The sequence below is a fragment of the Aptenodytes forsteri genome, unplaced genomic scaffold (genome assembly GCF_000699145.1).
Source record: "Aptenodytes forsteri isolate BGI_AS27 unplaced genomic scaffold, ASM69914v1 Scaffold351, whole genome shotgun sequence".
NCBI lineage: Eukaryota > Metazoa > Chordata > Aves > Sphenisciformes > Spheniscidae > Aptenodytes > Aptenodytes forsteri.
In genome coordinates, this window is record NW_008794604.1 from 169,265 (window position 1) to 196,272 (window position 27,008).

A 27,008-nucleotide genomic window follows, 5' to 3' on the forward strand; every position below is an offset into this window, starting at 1 on the left:
TACCGTGCAGCCTGTGGCCAGAATGACCACTTCTGAGCCCTTTTCCCAAGACACCTATGTGGCCCTGTGCTCCGGGAGCTTGTGGTCAGTGGTGTGCGTCTGACAGTTGTTATAAAAACACCTGGCTCTGAGAGCTAAACCCTCCTTTTCTTTGGCGTTCGGTCTAGATCGTGTACATCACTAAAACACAGTTTCACAGCGTTATCTTTTTCATAATTAGGAAGAAAGTATTTTTCCCCACCGTCTTGCTCTGGCCGTTCCTTCCTGCAGTCTCCCCCATGGGCTCTGTGTGCGCTCAGACCCCACTTACTAAAATTTCTACAAAAATTATTTTATGTGGGTGAGCACAAAGTCAGATTTTTTTTTCGGGCAGTCAGCACACAGTCAAATGGCTCCTGCGAGGAATATTTCATCCTGGTCCTTCACAGTTCATGACTGCAAATTAGTGCTTTTACTCAGATGTGGCTGTCTTGCGGCTTTTTTTTTTTTTTTTTTTTTTAATTTTTCCATATATTTATTTATAGAGTCACACTAGCAATGGATCCTCTTTTTCCACAGACCCTTTTCAGAGCCATGCTCTGCCTCCTCCGTTCTGGCTTAAAAGCACCTTGCTCTCCTGAGGAAAACTCTGAATATCCATCATGCTGTCCTGATTTAGTGAGACATTTTCTCTGATCTCTGCCTTCCATTCATTTTAGAATCTGCAATGAATTTGGGATGTAAATTAAAAAAGCTATTTGATGTTTCTTGAGGTCTGGAAGCTTGTTTTGCATTTGTTCTTACTTGAACACACACTAAAAGAAATGTCTCCGCTTTACTGAAACAGCTTCCTTTAGCATCTCAAGGAAGCTTCTGAGTTAGAAAATAAATATATCTCTGTTTTTTCCAGCTCTGCTTTACCAGCATAAGCTTGGGAAAGAAATGTAATCTCCTTGGGTCTGTCTTGATGTTTTGTAGAACTAATTCCCATTTATTGCAAGAACTCTTACTATATTCAAGTTTAATTTTTTATTAGGTGTTTACATTTTGGAAGGAGTAAGCGTGGTGGTGGTGGAAATTCTAGTTAAGGACAACATTTCTGATTCAAAAGATCTTTCTTCAGCCCAGAGATTCTTTTTCCCCTCTCCCGATTTTCTGCCTGCTGCAGGAAGTTTTGCTTGGGTCGTTCACTTGCAACAGGATGTTATCTGAATGCTGAATTAATGTATGCAGTCTGTCACTTGGTATTTCTTCTGTTGTTCTGCTGGAGATCTCCCAGGGTTGCAAAGACCTTGGAAGCGGCAATGGCAATAATGGGAATGTGCCTATGATCCTGCAAAGTAAAAGAAGAAACATTGCATGTCTCTCCCATCACTGCAGGGTGTGAATAAATAGATCTAACCAACAATTTACATTTTAACCCCAGACCAGGTTTTACTTTTAGGATTTGTCACTCAGCCAAGTGAAACCTTTCAGTTTCTGTCTGGTAGTGTTTCGAAAAGCACGTTTAAGTTATCACCGAGACTGTATTTTAAGACGCATTTACATTTTGATATAATCTGCTGCTTTTCTTATTTGAAACAAAGCCCACCTGTTCTTCATTAAATATACTATCATTTAACCTGCTAACCAGCTTGCTACTAATTACAGTTATCTCACTGTTCTGCAGCCGATAATATGCAAAAATGATTAGATCTCTCTGTATCTCAATTAGCTAGAGCTGTAACGAGGTGGCAAATTGTGAAGGCTTTTACAGGTATTGTGAAGGTATTTACAGACTGTATGATGCAAAGCTGGGAGGAGTGGCTGCTGCACCCGACTGGTGTGCTGCCCTTCAGAGGGACCTTGACAGCAAAAACTGGAATAGAATAAACTCTGTTTAAATGTAGAAAAATCTGTTTTACTCTGGGGTGGTTGAACACTGGAGCAGGTCAACTCCACCAGAGAGGTTGTGGAGTCTCCATCCTAGGAGACATTCAAAACCCAACTGGACACAGTCCTGGGCAACCTGTTCAAGGTGACCCTGCCTGAGCAGAGGTTGGACGGGATGATCTCCAGAGGTGCCTTTCATGCTCGACCAATCTGTGACTCTGTATGGCAGTACCTTTGCTAAGACAGAGGGATCTCATGGTGCGCTCCACAGAGATCTGCAAATCCTGGTGGTGATGCTGACTGTTCCCCCTTGCTAACATCAGCTGAAACCTGAACGGAGCAAACATGGGAAGAGTTGCTGGAGACTTCTTTGAAGAGAGGCAGCAGAAAGTGATGACAGACCAGCTACTGGGGAGATGTTGGTCCAGCAGAGCTGGAGCCAGGAGCCAGAGGCTGGAGTGAAGGCCCCCCACGGGACCAGAGCCTTTGCTGGAAGATAAGCCAAGAGGCTTTTCACTTGAGCCCTGTTTTATCATCTTCCCAGCCACTTTGATCTCTTCAGGTGCTCTCTAAACATTCAGATTATGTCCTGAAGTGGAAAGGACATGTCCTGAAGGAGGAGCAGGGCGAGGCTGCCAACAGAGGAGAGCTTGTACCTCACCCTGCCGCCTGCGGGAAAGCCCGGTCTTGCTGGCAAGCAGGAGAGGAGGAAGAGCCGAGGCTCTTCCAAATCAAGCTGTGTTGGTCAGAGGTGTTAATGCAACCACGTTATGAGGAGGAAATGTATACGCTCTCCTTCATCCACTCCAACAAAGATCCTCAGGTTAGGTCAAACCACCAATAGCGCTGGCTATTTTTACTGTTTGCTCTCTGCTATACTTGATAATTTGTGTGGGGGGTTTTGTTAGTGGTTTGGGTTTTTTTTCTGTAAGTGGACTAGAGATGGTTCATGTGATTTCTTTTGTGTCCTCTGCAGTGCAGAAGATGCAGACAGGGTGGGACAATAGCATCTTTATACTTGTCAAGTATCTATCCACAACCCAAGGCACTGCCCATGTACAGCCTGAGTGCAAAGGTGGTTTTTTTGCAGACTTAGGAATACTACACAAACAGGTAAAACAAGACACTCGATGAAGACCACACTCGAGAAAGATTGTACCCATGGTCTAAAAGCCAGATACGGGGTCACTGAAGTGTACTTCGCAGTGGTAGCTGAGCTGGGAACCCTGGAAGCGGGATTTCCCGCAGTTCTCGCATGAGGAACCAGAGGATCTCTGGTTCTCCGTGAGGACCTCCTGATGCCTCGCACAGAGCTTGCTGAGACACTGGGCAGGAGCTCGCTGGCGGGGCTGCTCTGCTGGCACAGGCTGTGGTGCAGCCCGGCAGCGCTCCCGGGGACTGCGCAGCCATGATGCTTGGCTGTTCTCGGCATGCTTCTGCTCTGAAATGTGGCTGTGTGTGAAGGTACCTTCCTACAACGGCTGCTCTTTGCATCTCTTCCATCGGTGGAGCAGGGACAAAATACCCTCCTGCTGCACCACAGTGAGCCCTGTGGAGCCACACACCTGAGAGGTGAGAAGACGGTCTATACTGTCCTGTGCATCGCCTGGGCGGTACTAGTTTAATCATTTATCCCTGTTCACGCCACCAAAGCTTTCTATCGGGGGTGTATTTGGCAGGGTTTAACCCCAACGGTTAGCTTGTCAGGTGTCAGGCAGGATTTGCAACACTGGCAGCTGGGGAGAAAAACTGTTATTAAGTGTAACGTGGCACCTTGGATACAGAAAGCATGGGGAGACAATAAATACAGACTTCCATAATGTCATTTTATAGTGTCACTCTTCAGAATTTATTAAGACTTAGTTGCAGCGATGCCTGCAGCTTCTTCTGGTTGAATCAGTAAATTCTGTTAATTATCTCCAGCACTTGTTTTGACCTACTGTGTTTTAAAAAAGAGGAAATATTGGAGGCACGGAGGCACCCCAATTACTTTCTTTGGCAGGTGGTTTTTTTGGTGTAAATCCAGCTTTTCTCAGGTTTGCTGTTAACACCCCAGTCAGTGCTCGTCTGGGTGGATGGACCCGAAATGTGAAGCGTTGCTTGATGAGAGCACTGAGAAGCGCAGGCACCGACGGCCTGCCTTAATCACCGCAGCCCCCTGCGGGCAGCGTGCGGCAATGGGAAGAGAAGAGCCGTAGCGAGGAGGGATGCAACTGTCATCTCAGAGCAAGTTTGCATGTCTTGTCATCCCACCCTGGTACCGATCCAGTGTGTGGACAGTCTTGGACAGGCTGAGGATGGCTGAAGGGTTCACGAGGCCTTCCTTAACGACAAAATGGTTGTCACTAAAGCCGCGGGCTCAAAGAATAGTTTACTGTCACTTCTCTGCGGGTGTTGCCACTCGTTCGCTATCGGGAGCTCGCTGCCTTGTGGGTGCTGAGAATGGCACTGGCGTTTTTCAAGAGTTCCTCAGTCTACAAATGAAATTGTGCCCATTTCTCCCATTTTCTGTCAGGCACAAATCACAGCGGCGGCGTGTTTGTGTGCCTTTACCCCTGTCCTCAGCATTTAGCTCTCCGGGATGGAAGAAAATGACTTCAAGCCCAACCTTCCGATAATTTATTATGTTCCTTGCGCTTAAGGGCAAAATTTAAGTTGCCAAAAGCAGATGTTTGCTTGCTCCTTTTTTAGCTCTCAGAGTACTTTCTGTGTGCTTGATTGATGGACGTCCCTGTTACATTAATAGTTGGGCTTTGCAGAAAGCTGTTATTACCAGGAAAATCTGGTGTGGGTTTCAGTTTTTCTTCTTGCATTGAAAATCCATTATTAATGTCTTTTTGAGGGGAAAAAAGGCTTCAATTCCGGCATTTTCCTTTGCTTTCTCAGGCTCCTTTGCAACTGTCCTCTCTGAGGCACTTTTAAAATCAGTATTACAAGTGTTCTTTATACTTTACTGTGTGGTTGAGAGTTTCTGCGTCTTGCTATTGATTTCTGATTGTGTTGCAGGACATTTGGGTGCACGCAGATTGCCGTGTGATGGATTACTTTATATGTGTCTTCCCGATCATCACTGAGCTGGCTTTTTGCATGTTCCCTCTTGCAGGATGCTGCTGCTGAGCTTGGAAGCTACCAGGAGAGCTTTGCCAGCTTGTAGCCCATGAGTGCAATCTTGAGACACTGAACTTGTGATCGTTCATTTTATTGTGGTTTTGATTTTGGTTTTACATCGGACGCGGAGGTATGCTTGTGAGGTCTCCTCTTTTATATAGTCTTTGCAGAGTTGTTCTGCCCTGGCTTCTCGGGCACCTTCATGTTCTGTATCGCAGGAGCTTAACAGGTTGTCCTGGTTTTGTTTGGGGTGGTCAAAATGCATCTTCAGCTCTTTGGATCAGTGCTGGCATGAGCTCTGACATTGCCCCTTGGATCAGCTCTGCTAACAGATCTTGGCATTTCAGAGGTGCAAAGTCCAAGTCTCGATGAAACAACATGGAAACACGGGCCATGTCTGTAGCTGCTGTAAAGTTGGATTTGCAGATATAGGCACTTGGAGCATGTCAGCGTTCATGGAGCATGGGCACATCTGTTTGAGAGCCTGGTGGGACCGAAGGAGAGCGTGAGGAGTGACACGACTGTGGCCAGCACAGACGCTCCACAGTGCATCCATTACTCCAGGTGGGCTGCAGCAGGGGGAAGAGCATGTGCTGAAGAGGACAGAGGACTCTGTGTGCCTCTGTGTGTGTGCACATGGCAAGTCCTAAAAGCATGAAGGAGAAGGAGCAGCAACAGAAGTTTTCTGTACGGGGAGGGTTTGCATGTGCCTCAAGCTCTTGTGAAGCAGGGTGGTGAGCAGTCCCGCTCCAGGGCTCTCCAGGCAGGTATGGATGTGTTTGTTGCTTGACCTGCCTGCGGGCAGGCTGCTTCCAAGCCCTCTGTGTGTTGGCAGCACAGGCTCCACATCTGCCGGGTGCTTTGGTTGCAACGATACGCAATATGTAGGTGGTCTGGGTGTACAGTAAATTGCTGCCAGCTGTATTGGGGTGTTTGCCTGTCAGGCTTATCTTCAGTAAGGTTCAAGTCCTAGACACATAAAACATGCTGTGCTTCAGGGAGGCCAGTTTTACCTTCTAAGGAATTAGTTGCTGTAGTTTATCCATCCATGCTGGGGACCAGAGAAAAAAATAGCAGAGGCGCTGGTACCATGTCTTTGGAGGAGCAGCACAGAGTTACGGGTGTTTTAAACATGCTCGCAGAGGACACAGGCAGCCTGAGATCTTCCTGGGTCCAGTGGTGCCACCGTTCGGTGGAGCTGGCAGTCGGGAGGGGGATGGCATGCGTAACTATGGGCAGGCTTCGACCTTGCTGCTGGAACTTAGTTAGCAATTCTGTTGATGTTCTGGAAACGAAAATATAATTCAGGCCACCTTCTCCTCCAAGCTGACCCTGAGAATCTGGGAGGAGAGGAACTACTGAATAATTAGGGTCCTTTTTTTTTTTCTTTTTTTCTTTTTGCTAGAGTTACTGCTCAGTGTTGAACTGCACTGTAAAGTGTCATTAGTTTCCTTGAACTTACTGGTCCAAGTGTACTTCGCGTTAATATAATTACGTAAATTGCAGTGTCATTAATCACAGTGTGTGCTGCAGCGTATCACTGTCTTGCCTTATTTTGTGGGTGGTTTGGCTGGTGGGACCCCCCGTAACTCTGGCCAGGGGGGAAGGCTGTGGCTGTAGCACTCCTCCTGGACTCTTTTGCCTGTTTTAACTCACGCTTTGTATTTGCACGCCTCTTACCCTGTAAGATCCGGGAGCATTTGCCAGTGCTGCCACGACTGCAGAGAGCAACCGCGCTGCTGCTGCTGCGCAGGAGGGCAGCTGGAATGCAGCTGGGGAGAGGTAGGTTTGTCACAAGGGAGTTTTGCCGTACCACATCCCTGCTGCTCCCATTTCGTTTTGGGTCCATAGAGGTCCCGGCATGGCGGAGCCCAGGCTCCTGGTGTTGCAATAAATACCCAGAGCCTGAGCCCTTGTGCAGGGGACTGCTGCAGGACCATTTGATGATGCTGTGGCTCTGTCTCCGTGGCAGAGCTCTCAGCCTTCCTGGCAATGTAAATTCTCCTGGCTGCATGCTAAAATTACATTGAGTTATTGATTTATCTTTGAGAGGATTTCCTTCCCGAGGGACATTTCTGGCCATTGTAATGATTTGGTTCTTCTGCGAGTGCAGAATCCATAGCAGAGCAGAGCCACCCTCCTGCCCGCGAGTCTGCAGCCTAGGGGTTGTGCTCCCACAGGCTTCCTCTGCAAGCCGATTTCTATTCCAAAGCCAAGGTTATTCTGCTGTCACTTCCAAGTGACAGCTGCAAATAAAAGGGCATTTTCAGCTTCGCACTGAGCAAGCTGCAAGTCTCGGACTAGCCTTTATGCCACGGCACAAGCGGTGTTATCCTGGACTTGTTGCAAATGCAACTCTGAGGCTGGCACGTGGGAAGCGTGAAGCCATGCCAGCATTAACGCACCTGGGCTCCTGGGAATGTTTTAATTCTTTAAAGTGGGGTATGATGGGGGCAGGATCGTGCAAATGTTTTTTTATAAAGATGCAGGGTGCAGCCTCTTTTTTCTTCACTTTCTGCTGACTCGTCCGTGGAGCATCTCTAAAAATCAGGCTAAACAAGTTCAATTTTGACCTCCTACTTGAACACCTGAGGAGGCAAAGCCAATTCTCTACTTCTGCCAACAGTTTTCTCCTTTTAGCCCTGAAATCGTAGTCCACTGGTTGTGTCTCAACTGGTGAACACCATCAGTAGAAGGACCCAACCCTTCAGGAGTTGGGCCAAATGTTTTACTGAATATCTGTGGAAGGGAAATGACAGGTTCTGTGTCCCTGGGTGCCCATCTCCAGCGACTGGCCCACCTAAAGCACCTCCCCGTGGGTTCCTGTATCTAACCCCACGGTGGATTTGGATCTGATCTCAGCTGCAGTGTGTGCACTGATAAAATGTGAGGCTGCTCACACACGTGGTGTTATAAAACAGCATCCCCTGATTAGGCCCAGGGAGAATTTCAGTTTATTTTCCTGTGAACCAAGTGTGGCACAACTACTTTCTTTCTTAGTGATCTATCTGCGATATAATACAAGTCCTTAGCATCTACCTTAAATACTGCAGTGTTGGCAAGTTCTCTTGACAAAAATTAGGCTAATGTTCCCTACGACTGCATTAGCTCCAGAAACGAGGCTTTAAATTGAAGCTAGGAAAGCACTATACCAACGTTCTCTCCGAGGCATCTTCTTATTCCAGCTTTTATTATTCAAATTCGTTCTCACTATAGCTTGGCAGCGTAGCTGGCAGACGAGTTTATGCAATGCGTTCTGCTAGTCTTGCAGCCAGGCAGTTTGGATCAGGCACCTTTCAGCGTTGAACCGGGGAAATGTTGTCCGACCATCTGCAGACCTGGGCTCTCTTGGCTCCGGGGGATGCTCTAGGCTTGGGGAAATGTTGGTGCCGGGATGTTACTGCGACCACTGGTGTGAAAGCATGCGATGAGCCAGCTGACATGCATCGAGTAGAGATGCAATCCGAGTCAATAAGTTGCACGCCTTGCCAGCAGTACAGCGTATCCTGAAACGCTCCCGGTGATAGCTGGAGGAGGGAGTTTGGCTTTCCTCTGTCGAACGTGTCTGTCTTTTCAGTTTCAGCCTTGATTGAGTTATAAACACAGAAGCTGAGGACAGGAACAAAGATCGCTGAGACCCGGTCATGAAGACACCTTCTTGAGCTTCCCAGCCTTCCCCTTGAAAATGGTTCCTTTTTTTTGTCCCTTTTTCCTCCTGTAGCACAATCTTAGGTTTCAGCTCCTCGTTACCAACTGCAGATTAATCCTGGCCAGCTTAGACCTCCTGGTTCTCACACTGGTGTTGGTCCTGACAGATTATCCCTCCCTAGAGAGTAGTTGTGTCCTTTCCATGCCTCTGCGTCGCTGGGTTCTTTGGGGGTGGCTTTCTCTGCCCTTACATTCATCTGTGGTGGCCCTCTCAACAGTCACTGGGGAGAGGAAGAGAGGCTCTCTGAGGGTGACAGATGTGGAAGACAGCTGTGGTCGATGATGTTCTGGAGGTGTTAATCTCTGTCATAGTAAAGAAGCCAACGGTGCCTGGCTCAAAAAGGTATTAGGTGCCTAAAATTCGGCAGAATAAATATCATCCTCAGTTCATTTTGTCAGGTTCTCAATTCTCCTGGTCACCCCCCTTGTCCTTGACTGCCTACACTCTGCATTGATCTTCTCTGAACGTAGATAAGCCTTCAGCATCCCAGATGGGCTTTCCAGCATAACAAATACACCTGTGGGATGACAATTATTTAATAGGTTGCAGTGACATTATGAAGTAGTTTAGGCTTGGGGATAAATAACTTAGTGAGCCGGAGAGGGATTAAAACTGGCTTTTGTAAATAATGTTTCGCTTGGATGTTGACTTGGCGACATGCTGAGACAAAGGTCACTGCAGCGTCCGTGCAGCCCAGCATATGCCGTTTGATAGCTGAAATAATCAGAGTGTGGCTGGACACCTTCAATCTCCACTTTTCTGCTGCTGCCCAGACCTTTGTGGGATTAAACGCTCTAAACTGCTACAGTTCACAGAATCGAGCCCAATATCAAAAGAGAAAATAAATTAAGTGCTTCGTATTGAATCACTAAGCACATGCATCATGCTGTAACCAAGGGTGTGTGGTAATGCATAAGAAATGACTGGCTTGAAACTGGAGATAAGGGTTTGCTTATAAAGTGAAAACATGTGTGTTTGCCAGTTTTACAAAAGGGCAACCCTTCCTCCTCCTTCCCTGCTATTATTTTTTTCCTGGTGTATTTTCTGCTGTTGCAGTGCGAGTGAGAGAGAAACCTTTGCAGAGAGGGAGGTGGAAGGGCAGAAGCACTTGTTGCGAGGAACTCTTTGCCATATGAAGCTTTTCTGTATTGGCAGCAGCAGAAGATATATCAACAGATGCTACAGCAGCGACTCCCGTCAGAGAGGCACCATATGTCCTCTCCCGAGCCCTCCCATCGCTCCTTCCCTAAGAATCTTCCTCCCCAGGGACCTCACTAGCATCCGCCTTCGCTTCCATTGCTTACTATCTCAGAGCATCCCGGAAAGCGGCAGACACCTCGTGGGAGGTACGTGCTCTGCCCTGCGCGTGACAGCTGGCGCTCTCGTCCTCGGTGGTTATCTTGCCATGAGAGGCTCGAGGTTTGGTGGGTTTTTAGGCAGGCAGCTAGCTCGGCTCTGTGCATGCCCCTGCACGAGGCTGGGCTACGTGCAGAATAATCTTTCTGGCCGCCGGCAATGGTAGGCATGAGTTAAACGGACCCGCTCTGACAGCGTCAACCAGGGTCCGTCGCCTGTCACCGCTGGGTTTGCCTGCCTCTCCCCTTCCGCTCTCCCGCTGCCGGAGCCAGAGGTGAAGCCAAGCACAGGCAGCGGGTGGATTTGGCAAGAGGCGTTAGGAGCCAGAGCCTGGTGCTCGCAGGGTGCCGCCGGTTTGAATAACTGGGCTCATGGCCCCCCCCCAGCACTTGCTGATCAATTGATAGAACATAAATACAGTGCCGTGGGAGAGCGCTAGATGGGTTTAAATTGGCAGTCCTAAGTGGTTGTCCAACCGAGTGTCCAAATATAACTGATGCTTTCGCATGTCTAACCAAGTATTACTTACTGGAAAGCCCCTTCCTTGCGACGCTTTGTTCTCTGCTAGCTGCGGATCAAATTGCGGAAGGAGGGATTTGATTCTGGCATCATTTTAAAGACATTTTCATTATATCTGCCGAGGGAAACAAATTACAGAGAAGACCTCTCAGCACTAGGACAAAAGAGTGTCTCTAAACCCCTTTTCAGATAAACAAATGTTTGAGCTGTAGGCCTGATGGATGGTGTTTAAACACATGGTCATTATTCTATGATTCTGTGTTTACTGCAGCAAGCAAGCGGTTGGCATTAAAAATCATAGGATGCAAGAAAGAAAGTTCTCCCAAGGTTCACTGTGGGCACGTGTCTCCCTGTAATCCCGGTTGTGTGGAGCCCTTAGCACCCTGAGTCCACACAGTGATCTCTGCGGTATTAGCCATGGGAAAACAGTAGCCCAGCAAGCACCAGTAAGTAGCTTCTCTCTTGCTAAATGAGAAACTGGAATGGAAAGGGCCCTTTCTCTGCGCCCTGTTTGAGTAGGGGTCAAGTCCAGCAGAAAGCAGTGCTGCTCCTTTGAGACACATAAGGACCCGGGCAAGAGCAGAGACGGTGACACTTTGTGTTGGGATGTATCAGTGCAGCGATTTTGGGGTTTTCCCGGGGATGGCTTTGCTGCCAGCAGCAGCGCTGGGTGTTGAACTGGGAACAGATTCGCCCTTGGCAAGCTTGAAGGCATTTCAGGTGGCTTCTGTCCCTGCTCTGCTGCAGCGTGGTGCAAAATCGGTGTTGGAGAAGATGTCATATTTAGACATCACCATTTTGACAGGTCGAATTGCAGGATATTTTTTAGCATAGCTTGGAGTATGATATAAAAGATTTGTCAGATAAGCTAACCAACTAAAGTGTCTTTTACGTGAAACATCCTTGGTTTTGTTGAGGTTTTTTTAACTGTTCATTCAGTCTCTCAACAATTCATCACATTCAGACATTTCTGGAAGACACTGGTGCGAGTTGCTGCTGAGAGCTAAATATCTGTGGCTTGGGGATCAGGCCCTTCCTGCTCGGTATTTGTCTGTGTGCTCTGGGAGGCAGAAGAAAACAGCAGTTTGAGTTGTTTGCTCGTGCTGTAAGGACAAAACTCCTCTCTCGTGGTTTCCTCCATAATCCCAGGAAGGGAAGGATGTCTCTTTATCCTTGTCAGCCCTCTGCACAGCAGGATCTTTGTCCATATCGAGGTGCAATGATAAGACAAAATGATGGTGATAAAACCAGCCTGACATCACCAGGACTTGTCATTTGCAGGCAGAGGCAGCACGGCTGCCTTCAGCCCCGAGGCAGGCAGCCCCTGGGAGAACTGGCACGATGGGAACGGCCACGGTGGGTCACGGCAGGGGTTCATCCAGCATCCCGTCCCCTACAGATGCCACAAGCACGTGCTTAAGGCACAGTTCATGAACATGGCAAACATACAGTGATTATAAAAGAGTTTACCTACTGTAATTAATTATAGAGAAATTACAGCTCCTGCTGCCACTGATGGTGCGGACCTGAGAAATCCAGGAGCACCGGGCAGTGACCAGGACGGTGCTTCTCCAAGGATGTGCTGCGCTCAACAGGCAGCTGTGGTTTCCTAGCAGAAGTACAGAACTAATGGAAACAAGAGATGCACAAGGAGTGGCTTTGTAAAGCATTTCATCCAGCATTGTAGGAGTTTCTACTTGAAATGTGGGTGCAGGTGTCTGAGCTGTCTCACTGCCTGTGCCGTGCATGAGGTACGGTGGGAAATGCTGGGGGATGCTGAGGTGGCTTCTGAGGGGAGCTTCCAGGCCTGATGCTGTTAAACCTGTCCGCTAGCTATCTGGAAGAGGTGATATATAGCATATTAATGACTTTTTCTGGTGGCACTTAACTGGGAGGATCAGTGAGTGCCAGAAAGCAAACTAATACAAAAGGATGTGGATGAGTGAAAAAGGGGCAGGGAGTAGCAAAATGGGATTCAGGCTCTGGGCTTCCTCTTCCCACCAGTAATCCGTCTCTTCTTGACCTGCGTCTTCCACACATCTTCCCTTCCTTTTGTATGTAAAAATGTTCTGTTTTGAAATAACAAGCAATCCAAGGAGTGGTATGACTCACCCTTATGGGGGAAAAAAAAAAAAACAAATCAGAAAAGCCAGGCTTTGCTGCTTCAAAAAAAAAACAACCAAATCAGAAAAGCCAGGCTTTGCTGCTTCCTAGCTCGACAGTGCTAACTGGAGAGTCTGGAGTCAGAGCATGCACTAAGCCCCATCAGACTACGGCCGGTTCCTCTGTTTTCCTCTGAGCCCAGCATTCAGCGTGAGAAACAGGCGGCATCTTCGTGCAGCCAGAGCACCGTGCTCGTGTGAAATCCCGTCCTCTCCCCAGGCAGGGCCCACCGCAGGAGCCGGCAGCCTGGCGAGTGCCAGGGCGGTTGTGTCCCCCTATGCATGACCGGCACGTGATGCCCCAGCCTCTCTCCTTTGCCCACCCGTGGCACTGGTGGCTCCTGGAACCGGTGGTGCCAGCGAGGTGGCAGAGGGGAGCTCTGCTGCTTCCTAGGATTTGTCTCCTTGTGGGGTTTTGGTTTTTTTTTTTCATTATTTTATTAAAGGAGTAAGTATGGTGCCATCAGATAACTTTTTGTGGATGCTCTGTCAGTCTTGTGCAGCCTTATTATTTTTAATATTGCAGCACTGCTGGTTTGTTTTGCTGGGAACATTCATGTATTGGTTTGCAGATTCTTTTGTTGCCTGTATTAGAAAGAAAGTCCCTTTCCCCTCACTCCCCTGTGCCAAGAGAAACAAAGAGTAAAGAAAGGTAGATCCTATCTGACGCTTGCTCAGATACCAGGGTGATTTCTGAGAACTGCAGAGCCAGTTACTGACTCATAACTGGGTTTTGTGTTCACACTGTTAATAGATTTTTTTTTCTTTTTTTTTTTCAATGGCAAACGAGGACGCTCTCTTGGGGAGAAACCAGGGGATCCGCCTCGGCGAGCTGGATCACCCTTTTTTCTGTTTTCAGGATCCTTCCCAGGGGAACACTTCTCTGCCATAGGGGACGAAGTAGTGCCAGAAGGTGTTTCTGGAGGGGAAGTGTCTCATGTCCCTCTTGCGCTTCTCTTGCTGGGCAGGTGGATGGGTGGCAGCTCGGAGGTCCAAGGGGTGGGTAGGGGATGGGGCGGCTGCTGCCAGGAGCACAGTAAGTTATTGCACGGTCTCGGTATGAGATTTGCGTGTCTATGTGTGATGTAAAACTTGCCCGGTTATTTTTAATGCCTGCCTGTTGCTGTGTAGTGAGTTGGGGCTCAGCCTTGTCCCTGTGCAGAGTTGCAAAACCACTTGTGGCCAGCACTAAATGGAATAACGTACTGGAAAGGAGCTGAGCAGGATGAGACCTTTCTCATTTAGTGAGGAAACACAGTTGGTCATTTGGTTGGTCTAGAAAAGGAGAGATGGGGTTACTTGGATATTACTACGTGATGTATGTTCAGCACAGCAGCTCTCTGCTTTTAGTTATCCTGTATATAACGCGCCTGATTCTTGCCTTAGTTGTGAGCGTGGCGGAAGCGTGTTCTGTTTTCCATTTGTTTATTTATTTATCATCTTGTTTTCAACCTCTGCAAAGCTTGATATAGGTATAGAGCTTCAGAAACATGCACATAACAGAATAACAGATAACTGTGATTTGGTTACAAGGCAATAATTTAAGTCGACAGGTTTAGCTGATAACATAAAACACAAGAGAGAAATAGAATCAGTTTATAAATGTCAGCAGAACCCCTGCAAGTGAGTTGCTGCCTTGAAGCCGACTCCAGTGCTGTTACTCCATCTAATATATTACAAGAAGAAATAAACGGATGTCTGAAAAAATCTGGCTGACCAAGATTAAAAGAATAGGATTATAAATTAAATTCCTCCTCGGCGTCACTTTAAGCAACTTTCAGGACAGACGAACACACCCAAATAAGACGAAGGCTAACGCACCAGGAGGACCTCCAAAAGACCACGCGTTTTTAGGCTGCGGGTGCTGCGGATGCCTGGATGCCTGGCAGCACCCAGGCGTGGCAATAGTTTGTCCGGAGAGCGGTCTAAGTCAGAAAGTGGTCATGCTCCGGCTCGTGCAGGAGAGCAAAGCCCGCCCTGATGCTTCTGCAGCCGCAGTGGGTGCCAGTAGATAAAGGGATTAAATCAAGAACAGGAATAATATCGTCATAGCAGCGTATTGCCACAGGATCAGCTTGGAAAATAAACGCTGTTGCTTTGCTTTGACATTTATTCCCAATAAATACCTTGTCATTCGTGCAGTGGCGAGGGTGTGTTATCCTCTGGAAGTATTTTACCTGCTGGACGCTATCTTTTTGGCTGTGAGACGAAGGGCTGAGTGATTGAGGGGCAGGCGGGCGGCACGTCCCCGTCAGGGACGCTGGGTGGCCTGCTTAAACCCCGTGGCTTTCTCTTAGATCCATCAACCCAAGTTGATGCAGTAACGTATTCAAATAACTTCAATTGTGGTTTAAAAAATTCCAAGTACGGGATATTTTTTAAGTAGTAAAGAATACAAACCGGTTGTGGGGGAAGGAGTTTGCTGGCTTCCTCCTCCGGCAGATATAGCCTTTTCTGCAGGTTCATGGAGGGGGTTTCGCAGCTATTTCTACTCACTGGGTAGATGATTCGGAGGTGGGAAATTAATTAGAATGGAAACTCTTCTTTCCCTTTATAAAGAGCGAGGGAGTAGGACAGGATGAGATCTAGCGGCTGGGGGGGTTTGGGGAAAACGGTAAGGGGGTGGGAAATTAATTAGAATGGAAACTCTTCTTTCCCTTTATAAAGAGCGAGGGAGTAGGACAGGATGAGATCTAGCGGCTGTAGGATTTGGAGATCTCTGGAAGGTGAGACCGTTCAGCTTCATTCAGTAACGCAGATATGCAATGCATACCTGTTTGGATAGACATCGTTTATTTTTCTAAGGTGTCAAGGAGAAAAAAGGTCAGAAAATTGCTTAAATATAAACTTGTTTTTTATTTTTTAATTTAGTTTCATTTCCTAAATGCAACTTAATATAAACAATAAGTAAAAAATTAATTCCTCTGGGGGGGGGAAAAGCTATTAAGAGTGTGATTCTGTATCAACAGCATGTGAAGCTGTGTAATTGCTTACATATGTATCGCTCCGGTGCGTGCTCCCAGTTGTTGAATAGTATCAAATTATAGGAATCAAAGAGAATCAACTATTTTTAAGGGAAGTGTCTAGAAGCTACATATTGAAACGTGATTAAAATTCAGGATTTCCAGCTTGCTCGTTTAAATCAGCAATTTTAATCACATTATTCAAGTCAACCCACCCTCAAACACACTTTATAAATAATACTTCAAAATACCCCAAACTAAACAAGACTGAAGACCTCATCCTGTCTCAAACATCTGGAATATTTTAAGTGACTACGCCAATCTTTTTGCTGAAAACAGAGACGTCTTTCTTGGTTTATTTAATAAAGCAGTATGTTTGTCCTGCTGTGGCATGAACCTGCTGCTGGCTTTGGGAGGGGAAGGACCCAGCTTGCCCCTCGCTTTCTCCTCCGCTGGGTGCTGTTCGTGCCCGTGGAGGAGGAGGATGTCCTCGTGCATCGGTATGTTCAGCACGCAATGCCATTTTATATACTTTTTTTTTTTTCCTTGCTGGCAGTTCCCTGCCTCGGTGTCTCTTGAAACAGGGAGAGGAGATGCGGTGTCGTCCTTTTCGTGGAGATCCTACAAACTCCTTTTCGACCGGCACCTCCCGGCTGTGTTGCGTGCATCACCTGCGAGGGGGGCAGCTCTGCTGTCGCAGTGAATTCCTGCAAAGCTCACCTTTTCAAAGTGGGAAGATGCTCCTCTAGAGAGACATATAGATTAAAGCTCTCCTGCATATCACAAGTAAAGGAGCAGGAGAAGAGTTGGGTCCATCGGTGGAAAGTGTGCCGAGTGCGGCAGAGGCATATCGAGCCTGTCCTTGCATAGTTTAAGATGGGAAGATAATGACGTCTGTCCCCTCACATATCCACCCAATGCGACTTCCCATGGACAGGATATGGTGGAGGGAAAGAGGAGCTATCAGAAATGCACCCTGTTTTAATAGGAAATCTTCCAAAATGGATTTTCCTGTTTTTTCTAAATGCGTTTATACCTGCTGGATGGCTTTAGGCTTTGAAATGTTTTTGTCTGAATTGTGACAAACATTCCACTCTTTTGTAGGAAGCACCAGGTCCTTTGATCAGTGAAATGTCTCTTTGGTCTTGAAGAGGGAGGGATCAATCACATCGTTCCCTAGACTAGAGGATTTTGTCATATCTTTTGATATTTGAGAATATGTATTCATTGTACAAAATAATTATCCTTGTCTTCGCTTCCCTTTGGTAGGAGATGCTATCTGTGTCCTGCATGTTGTGTTATTTTATCCTAGACATCTTTTTAGGTAAAAGGAGACAGATAAAGGAAAGGCTGAATAGGGAAACCTCGTCGAGAGAGAAGAGCATGAGTGGCTGTGTGTCTGTCTGTCTGTCCGTGCGCTTTTGCCTGTGTGCAGCTGAGATCTCCATGTTCATTCAGCTGCGACCCCGCTCTCCTAAGCAGGCAGATTTTTTGCATTAAAAGAAGACGAAGCAACATCAAGAAGCAGCAACCAAATATTGCCATCTCTCCATCCTTCTGCGACAGCTGGCCATCGTGACATGAATTGTGTGGTGAATTGTGACCAAGAAAAAAACAGTCTGAATTTCCCATCTTTTCTGCATTTAAAACCAAAGCTTAATGTATTCCTTGTATTTTCGTTGGTAGATAGTAGTGATCATATATTCCTTTTAATACAATATTTCCAAACCAACACAGCCTCGCCTTGGAACACTTGATATGCAGCGTACCTGGCTGTACTCTGCAGTATGCTTTGATTTCACTTTGGCAGCTGTATTTTATGCTGTCTACCCCAATCAGCAACCAATTCCCCTTTCTCCAAATAGTCTCCAAATCCGCTCCTGACGTGGAGTTTTAGTGCTCCCTTAGGAATTGGCCCGGGAGGGAGAAGGGAGCCGGTGCTCTGCTCTGCTCGGGGTCCCTCCTCCGCTGCAGCACGGAGCCAGCCCGGCTGCATGGGGATGTGTTTGGTGGGTCAGGGTGGCCTCTCTGCGGGGTTAAAACAGCACTTGTGTCGAAGGAGCATTGCTGGAGGGGAGAGTGGTCGGCGGCCGATAGCCCGCTCCCGTTCACAGTGCGGGACGAGGCTTTTATCTCTTTCTCTCGGGTAGGAGTGTGCGCCTTCAGCTCGCCGGCCATGCGCAAAGCTGAAATAATGCACGTGCCCTAAAATAATCTGACCTTTGTTTGTAGGTCAAGCTGTTCCTGCAGGGTCACACGTACGATTAAATCTGCAGACGGGAGACAGAGAAGCCAAGCTCCCAGATAGTGAAAATGGAAAGAGTGACATGAGAGAGGAGAGAAGAAGAAAAAGGTACAGTGATGCAAAGCATCAGGGGCGGGTGGGCTGCGGGTTTCATGTCTTTTATTAGAGACCGGGTTCCCTGGTGCACTCAAGTGCTGTCTCTTCCTGAGACTTAATTGCTGGTTTAAGAGTTCAGCAGTGCTGAAAAGGGAGCCCTGTCTTTTGTGATCCCTTCGGGATGGTGGTAGAAGTGCCCTGAGTGCATGTTCAGAGACACCTTCGTGGCTTCTCATGCCATGACACCGAAACTAAATTTGCAATGTGGCTTCTTTTAATGGCACTTAGTCCTTTGAAATGTCTGCAGCAATCAGTCTGAAACTACTTTCTGAGCTTAAACCATCAGAGCAGTTGTGAGGGGCTTTGTGTTGACCTGAGCCAGATACAGTGTTTTTAGCTCGGTGCAGCCAGCAGGCTTGCGGCATTCATTTACACATCAGTTACTGCCGACGCGCTCCTTGGATCGCACAGCATTCCCTGCACCCACGTTTTTTTAATTCGTTTTAAAAGTTTCACTGGCGCTGACTTTCCCCTTGGCACACTCATAACAAAGACAGGTTTAGTTACCGTGGGCAACTTTCTGTCCTAAAGTGCATGGGATTTACCCCGGCTTCCCTCGCTCCCCCAGTTACTCCTGTTCAGAGCACGGAGAGGCTCTTTAGCTTCTTGATGCCTCAACAGTTGGCTTTTCTTTTTTCTGTGCAGGATTCTTTGTGGCCCAGATAAACACTCTGAACCAATGAGATAGGCATAAAGAGCAACACAACATGTTTTGTAGCATTTCTGTGTAATTTCTGCTTGGATTTACCCTTGCCCTAACTTTGTGTATGACAATCATCAGAACTTCAGCTGTAAATCTCCGTGTTAAAGCTTGCAAGTCCTTAGCAATGATTTAGTGGCACAGCGGTGCTTTTTATTTTTCCTCTGAAACATTTCCTGCTTTTTTATATTGCTACATGAAATTCAGAGGCATAAATTAATCAACTATTTTTATTGTGTTAGGACTTGAGATTTTGGGTCGGCATGCAGATTACAGAGCCTTTTTTGATTGTCAGGATGAGGTGCCTGCAAACCACACACAAAATATAGCACTCGGACTAATCTTTTCTTGAGTGTGGAGGGTTTTTGTGTGTTTTAAGTGAGATGCATGGAAATCTCGCCCTCTTAGTTCCTTTCCTCCTGACATTACCCATTGCTAGTTACCACAATGAAAATATTATAGATACAGTTGTTCACTCATAACATTTCGTTTTGTTTCCTCTGCAAGGCTGGGCAAGGTGGATGTTGACTCAAATTCATTCACATCCCAGGAGCTCAAAAAGGCGTTGGCTAAAATGAAGGAAAGTGAGAAGGCAGAAAGAAAGGTAAGGAGAGTTCCCTGTTTCTAAAGCAATGCACAGTACACGGATGCGAACACGCTACGTTACACATCTCAGAAATATGATGGTTAAAGTAATTGCTTGGGAAAATACTGTGCAGACTAATCTTCTGGTGAATATGGACCTAAAATACCTCTGCTAGCCTGTTACTGATACAGTTCCCTGGGAAACTCTCACCCCTTTTTGTACTAATCCTGAGTTTTCTGTAAAAATGGAAAATTTTTGTTCAGGTCCGTTTTATTAATTTGAAACTTAAAGGCCTTATGTTGCAAGCTGCTCGTAAGTACTTAAGTATATTCTCACAGTTCAGGGTGTTTCTTGGTAATAATTATCCCATGGGCTGTCGAGGGGGAGAGGGGCTGCAGTGGTGGAGTGGGCTGAGATCAGCAGTTTAGTGACAGCAGCCATCAGATGCTGCTGCTTTCTGGTCTTTACTCAAGTGAGTGGGATCTCAACTAGCAAACTAGACACACAGTGTCCACATAACCATCCTCATGAGCCTTCCGGACACCAAATTTCTTACTGCCATTCTTGGCGTACGAATGCTAAAGTGAAGCCATGGGATCTTTCCTGAACCCAAAGCAGGTACGTTCAGTAAGCTCTCTGGTGTGATGCTGCTCCCCGAAGTTTTCTGATACCAGTGTGATTAGACCTGAATTAATTTTGCAAAAAAGTAGCTTGCAAACGCTTGTGTGAACCCACGGGCTGATTTCCTTTCCATTGCTTGGATGTATTTTTATCCATTGTTTTGATTTATTTGTTCAACTGCTGCTTGGTTCACAAAAATGTCTGCAGACCCCCAAAGTGGATTGGATTGCAGCATTGATGGTGTTTGTAAAGGAGGTTACTTTGCTGTTCACTGTCCTCCTTTTAGCGTGAGGAAGTACAAAAAGTGTTGTGCAGCTGAGGCGCTTCTGTTCTGGTTTGGGTGATGGTGACAAGCCACTGGACATAGCATCCCCTGCCACTGGCACAGCTGGATCCAGAAGTGATCTCATGGTTTAAGTTTCCAATCTCATGCCCTGGGTAGTAAAAACCAAATGGCCATGGTGAAGCATAGGCTGAAGTTTCCTTATATAAGCTGCAAGTTTCCCATTTAGTTACAAATAGTCCACAATCCAAAGTGAAATAGAATATAAGTGCTGTTTTCAGCCCTCTCCACGCTTGGAGCTGGTCCCCAGCCACTGGCGTGACGCTGGGGGGATGATGTGCGACTCATCAGGTGGATCACAGCCTTTTTCCCCTCTTCCACTCAGCAGTATTTCCTTAGGCCCTAGCTCCTCCTGCTGCCTTGACGTTGTCTCAGTTGAAGGAAAACCGAGGTAGGAGTCAAGGCTCTAAAGTCTTGGAGTTGCAGAAAGTCTTTTTTTCCCCTAGCTGGCACTAGGGCATCATTTAGTTTTCTGAAAGATTACTTATGTAGCAGCCAGCACCAGTGATAGCAGGACTTCCTGAAATGAGTGTCATTTAAATGCAAAAATTAGTGATACTCTCTTATGTGAAAATAAGCCATATTTTTAAAAACTCTGTTAGAATAGCTATTGTCCCAGCAACTGGGCTAAAAACAGCTACATCTAATGGACCTAAAGTACTCCATTTAAAATCACTCCTGCAGGGAGCAAATTCATCCTTGAAGTAACTGTGTCAAAGTAAATTGAGTTACACCAAGCGTGTTCCCATCTATGTTCCTGCAAAAGCAATTCTGTGCGGTTGGGGTTGGGATGGTGTTCTGTTACGTGCAGTACCTATAGTAATTAGGCCAGTAGTCATTAGCGCCGCTTGTACGGCTGCCATCAGATTGACAGTGCTTTACTTCCATCACTCTTTTGGGGTTTGTTTTTCTTTTTTTTTCTCTGTTGGCTCGAGCATTCGGCTTCTGTTTGCACGTGGGTGAGCTGGGCAGTGCTTGCTGGGGGGAGCGCTGCATGTGCAAACCCTCTAGTTGGGGGTCACTCCTGTATAAAAACATATTTTGGTATTTATGTTTGTGGCAGAATCCCTTTCAAAAGGGGCTTTCTTGCTTTCTCCTGCTCGTGGGGCAGCCCATTTCAGTCTGGCCTCTCTGCTTCCTCTGTCCCCTGCAGCAGCAGGCTCTGTCCCTGCCTGCCCCAGTGTCACCAGTGCTGATGCTGGAGAATTGGTCCCTGCTGGCTCTGGGGCTTTCTTAGATCTCTGGCAGAGCCTTTTCCTCCTCACCGCACGCCTTTCTGTAGCTCTCTTGGTTCATCACAGCTCTTGGAGTGCTGTTTGTACGAGGGAGACCAGCTGCGCTGCAGGACAAGCTATCTCCTGGCCCAGCCCCACGGCACAGCACTTCAGCTGCCCCCATCTTGCAGCCGGTCCTCCCGCCTTGCTTTCTGACAGCTTCTGGCCCCAACAGCGAGTGCATATGTTTCCCTGAGAGATAAAGCCATCCTGAAACGTGTTAAGCGATTGGGATGATGAAAGCGTCTTCAATACGCATCCGAGGAGATCTCCTTGATGTCACTGGCATGGAGTCACTGGGCAGTTCAGGCTGGACGGCACCTCTGGAGGTCTCCAGCCCCATCTCTGGCTCCAAGCAGGGTCAGCTGTGAGATTGGGGAGGTTGCTCAGGGCTTTTTGCAGCCAGGTCTTGAGAACGTCCACTTGCAGGCAAACAGAGAACAGCAGTGCCGCCTGCCTCTGGGCTTTACGTTGTTTTGGAAGGCGCATAGGACGTAGAAATGATGTACAAAGCCCTAGGTACAGGCTCAGCTCCTCGGGGAGTGCTTGCTGGTACCCAAGGTGGGTATCTTACAGATAACTGGGTTCCTGGGCTTCTCAGAAGGGCCCTCCAATGCTGCCCCTGCACCTCTGATGCACAGCAGTAAATCCGTTTGTGTAGACAGCCAGGTTCCTCTTGTAAATCTGGGGCTGGGGTTTCTTTCTACGTCTTTCTTGACTCTCTCTATCACCTGCCTTCATATCTGGTTTCCTCCTTCTGCTTTCAAGGCTCACGAGGAAGAGGTGAGGAAGAAGTTCCGGCCCATAGAGCAGCTGAAGGAGGAGTTTGAAAAGCTGAACGTGAAGATGGAAACAGATTATGAAATTATGGTTAAATTAATCAGCAAATTCAACAGCTCTGCCTCCACGCTGGATGAAAAAGTAGCGGCGCTTTATGATCTTGAATATTACGTTCACCAGGTAACAAAAATGCATTAGTAACTACCATGTAAAATCCAGGGGATACGGTGTCATAAACATGGGTTTATTTTTCTTAGTGGTATCAGGTAATACAAATTGCTGAATTATCATAATCCTGGGACAATAACAGACAGCGGAGGGCTACTGCAGGCTTATTTTATATCCAAGTTTGGATAAATCATCGCTCATACCAGTAGTGAACAGTTTCCTAGGGGTTAGTGTTGCCTGATTTGTTGTCTGTTCTCAGGCTTTTTTTCTTGCCCTCTCTTTTTCTTCTTCTATATGCTAAATATCATGAAATGGAAAATGGGGTTTTATCTGGCATTTTGGGGTAAGTATAGTGATGGCTGCTAAAAAAAGAATTATTTTCTTGCTTCTTCCATGGAAAGCATCTGTTGTTGCAGGTAGGTCCCCTTACAGCAGTTCACAGAGAATGTCTTTGTACCGGGGAAGACAACAGCCACCCAAAAACCTGTATTTTGTTTTGGCGTGAGTAAGAAATGGCATGTAGAGCCTCTCTCACAGCTGGGCCAGTGGCAGAAATGACTGAAGAGGCTCAGGCAAATGGCAAGTTGCTGAGCATCAGCTGAGCTGTACTAATTGGCTCTGTGTGAGTTGAGTATATTTCCTGAAATCTTGCTTCCTCAGGTTTACGCTCACACTTTTTCCTCTGATCTCTCTTGCTCTGCTTTCAGCTCGCACAGTTTTACCTCCCGTTGGTTGCAGGCTCCGGGCACGCCGCTCTCTTCCCTTGTGCTTGGTGCCTTCCCACGCTGCAGCGGCTTGGGTTGGGTGTCTGGGCATCGAGGCTGTGTTCTGCCTCATGGGAAAGGGCTGGGCTTCTCCCTCCCCAGGGACTGGGAGAGTCTGGAGCAGACTGGGAGAGTCTGCTTCCAGTGTTGCTCTCAGTGACTTCATCTTTTCAGAGGGTGGCTGGGACAACTCTTGGGAGATGCCAGTGCAAGACCTTTCACTGGAATGGCACTTCTGAAAACCAAACATGGCATTTTGGGGAAAATAGCTGAAGGAATGAGCTGCTGAGAGATGGAGTCCATGCACCAGCTAATAGAAGTGTTATTTCCAGGGCTCTTTGTCTTGAATTTCCACGCTAAATCTCAGTCACATGCATGCAGAGGCTTCCTTGCTATTTGTTCTCAATGCTTTTGTTTCACTGATGGCATCTGTCTGACTCGGAGAATAAGTGTGAACAATGGGCACCCAAAGAGCTTCGTATTTATACTCGGGGCTAATTCTGTCTGGTTAAGGGTGCCAGAGCATCAGGCCAGGCATGCTGAAAAGCAACCCCCAAACACCCTGGGATGCTTTGATTTCCAGAATAACAGCCTGGACTATTCCAGCATAAAATTCTGCCTGCTTGCAGCACGGGATGGGGCAAACAATTTCAGAAAGGCGAGAGGAGCAGGGGAAGCGGTCCCCGCTCCCTGTGCGGGGCCTGGAGCATCAAAGGGAACCACATCCAGCGTCAAAAGGGTCAGAAGGGGGGAAATGGCAGGGAGGCTGGCAGGGAGCACAGAGGACTCCTTTGTGCATCGATCACAACGTTGCTCTGTGCCTGCGCTGTCGGGGCAGATGGCTGGGCAGCACCTTCTCATCAGGCAGGAAGCTGATAAGAAATATGACTTGTCTCTAAGCCAGCGTGGCTTTTCCTCCTCTTTCTTCTTCTAGCCAGTTGAATGCGTCCAGAGCATTATCTCTGCTTGGTACTGACTTTAGCAGCACTGGCTTAATGTAATTACTGAATAGCAGCCAAATACGCTTGTGCTGCACGACCCTGGAAGGGCTGAACTTGTCAGGAGTCCTCTGCGGCGAGTCACGGCTGTGCCGCTGGAGGACAGAGATCCTTGCAGGTGTGGGTGGCCCAGGGCAGCACGCACCTACGCGTGGGACCGGTGATGGCTCCACTGCTCCCTTTTCCCCTGGCCTCCGTCGAATGGTAATGTGCCATGGCTTTTGCTAATCCTTTGGCTCCCGGCTGCCTTGCTGCTGCCTCCGGGGCACAAAATACCCTGTCGAGTGGAAAATGCTGTGCCCTGCAGGGTTTGCAAGCAAAGGATGCTCTCCACTCCGTGGTGTGGTCACGGGCGTCCCGGAGCGCTGGGCCGTGAAGCAGCACGTGCCTCTGAGCTAGCTGCAAAGGAGTGGAGGGGAAGCTGTGGCCGGTGCCGAGCCGGGGGAGAGATGCTCTCTCCTGCTCTTGAAGAGTCAGCCCAAGGGCTCTGTGTTTGCTCAGCTTTTGGTTGCCAGCTCTGGTTTGCTTCTCATCAGTCAGGATTCAACTTGGCATGTTTGGGAGCCCATCTTGGAGAAAGAGCAGGAAGGTTTGGCTTGCTAGGTTATCTGTAACGCATAAAAACCAAATGCAAATGTGAAGAGGCCAGAGCATAACTCATTTATAAACAGAATTCACGGTGCTTGCACAGCAGTGTGCAGAGCCAAGACTCGTTCTCATGCGTTGCAGGCTCTTTCTCTCAATTATTTACTCTCCTTATCTTCCTCTCTCCCCTCCTCTGACATGCTACACCATTTCTCACTGCTAATTTCTTCTTCATTGCATACGGTTGACATGCTGCTGCTTCCTCGCTCTCATTTTCTAACATTTTCTCTCTCCCCTCCCCGTTTTCTTTCTCCAATCTGAAGCGTCTCCCTGAATAACTGCTGTCATATTTGCTCTTCTCCCATCCCTCTCCTCTCCCACCTTGCCTGTGTACTTTACTCAAGAGCTCTTTTGATCTTTGGCTTTCTTCCGTGCTGATTTCAGTGGACTGAAGCAAAGCACGAGCTGCTGCCTCACAGCAGCCTCCGCTCCCCAGAGAGGTTAATATTTTCGCATTGTTGGGTTTGGGGGTTTTGTTGGTTTTACAACGGTGAGTGAGGGAATGAGCTCTCACAACAGACGCCACTCAAAAAAAATAAATACATCTTCAAAATAAGCTTTACAGCACAATTTATATTCTGCAGTTGAGGTGTCTCACTGGCGCTGGGGCTGGCCTGAAGGACTCTGGTGCTGCTGAGGATACAGGGATGATTGGTTTTACCACGACTGATGCTGGATGCAAACTTCTGCCTGTCTGTGCATTCCCTCTTGAGCAGAAGTCAACGTCCAATTCCAGCATTAAAACAGCCTCAGAGTTTTTACAGAGGCTGAGCAATAAAAGCACCCACTGGTAGCTGAAATTGGGTTGCTGCATAGATTTCTTTGTAGGCAAAGATGGGTCTGCAGAAAAGAGGTCTGGCAGGTCCAGTTTATAGGGACAGTTAAAAGAATAGGATCTGAAAGGATACAAAAGCTGCTGCAAATCCTGAATCAGCCCCAGCAGACCTGCGGGGATCGTCTTTCTGTCACCGGTTTTGCAGAGGGGACAGCAAGTGGTGGGTATTGTCCTGCTGGGGAGAAGAGACGAGCTGTAGCTCCCCAGGTCCTGCTTTGGTAAAGACATACCCGTAGGACATAAAGCTAAGTAGCTTCTTCATTCTCTTGGGTACCTAAAATATCCATCTTATGGCCAATTTTGGTGCAGGTACATGGTTGAGATAAATATAACACTAAGCATGAAGTCACTGTCGACTAAAAGAGCGTTCAAGCTGGAGCGCGGTGCCCGAGACCGACATACCCTGCACGCCTTGTGGTGTTTGTCCTCTCCCACCCCATCAGTGGGGTCTGCTCGCTGAAGCTGGGGAGGTCAGTTTGCCCGGCTGGTAACTCGTTTTTATGTTCTATTTCCATCCGCCAACATATGCTGTTGTCTCCCTGTCTTTCAGGGAGGAGAAATGTTGAAATTCTAAAACCGATTTTTTTGCACACGCAATTCTGAGCGTTCGTCAGATTCCCTTTTAAATTGCAAAAAAAAAAAATCCTTGAAAACCAAAATGCATCGATTTGACTTTGAACCAAATTTTGTACTTGAAGCACTTTGTGCTGTTTCTCTAAATTTTGTTTGCGAGCCACTCGGAGCCCTTTTCTAACCTCCTCTCCAAGAACAGATGCCCACTGTGATTTGTGCCTGCTTAGCCCCAAGTCTGGTTAAAGTCAAAGACTGGTGAATCCCCACTAATGTTTAAACTTTTCCCTACTGGCAGTTAGTCCAATATCGTCTGCTTTAGAAAAATCATTGCTCAGGCTGCCCCAAGGGGAAGCTCCTGGCTGACCCTTCCAAGCAGGGACTGGCTTTTTCTTTTCACGTCCGCATGAAGTTGTTGACAGTACTCATGAAAAATGCCCAGAACCGTCCATGCTCTTTGCTGCGAGCAGAGGTGGTGCTGTGCCCGTGTGCTGTTGCTGCTCACAGGCTCTTAAACATCCCTAACTCCTGGTGCTACAATTAGAGCATCAATTAATTAATTGCATTTGCAAAACATACAATTCCCTGGGTTCCCAGTAATGGCCTGCTCAGGTGAGAGAGCAAAGAACTGGGGTTTTTTGACATCATGCGATGT

At 47.5% G+C, this 27,008-nt stretch overlaps 1 protein-coding gene across 5 annotated transcripts in view; it reads left to right on the plus strand.

Moving 5' to 3' along the window:
- SIL1 (SIL1 nucleotide exchange factor) overlaps positions 1-27,008 on the plus strand; it is a 99,186-nt gene that overhangs the window by 35,249 nt on the left and 36,929 nt on the right. For all 5 annotated transcript variants that reach the window (XM_009273192.2, XM_009273190.2, XM_009273193.2 and 2 more), the window contains 3 exons: positions 17,901-18,021; positions 19,277-19,373; positions 22,362-22,553. In XM_009273192.2, the coding sequence (XP_009271467.1) occupies positions 17,901-18,021; positions 19,277-19,373; positions 22,362-22,553 (410 nt within the window). The remainder of the gene's footprint in view (positions 1-17,900; positions 18,022-19,276; positions 19,374-22,361; positions 22,554-27,008) is intronic.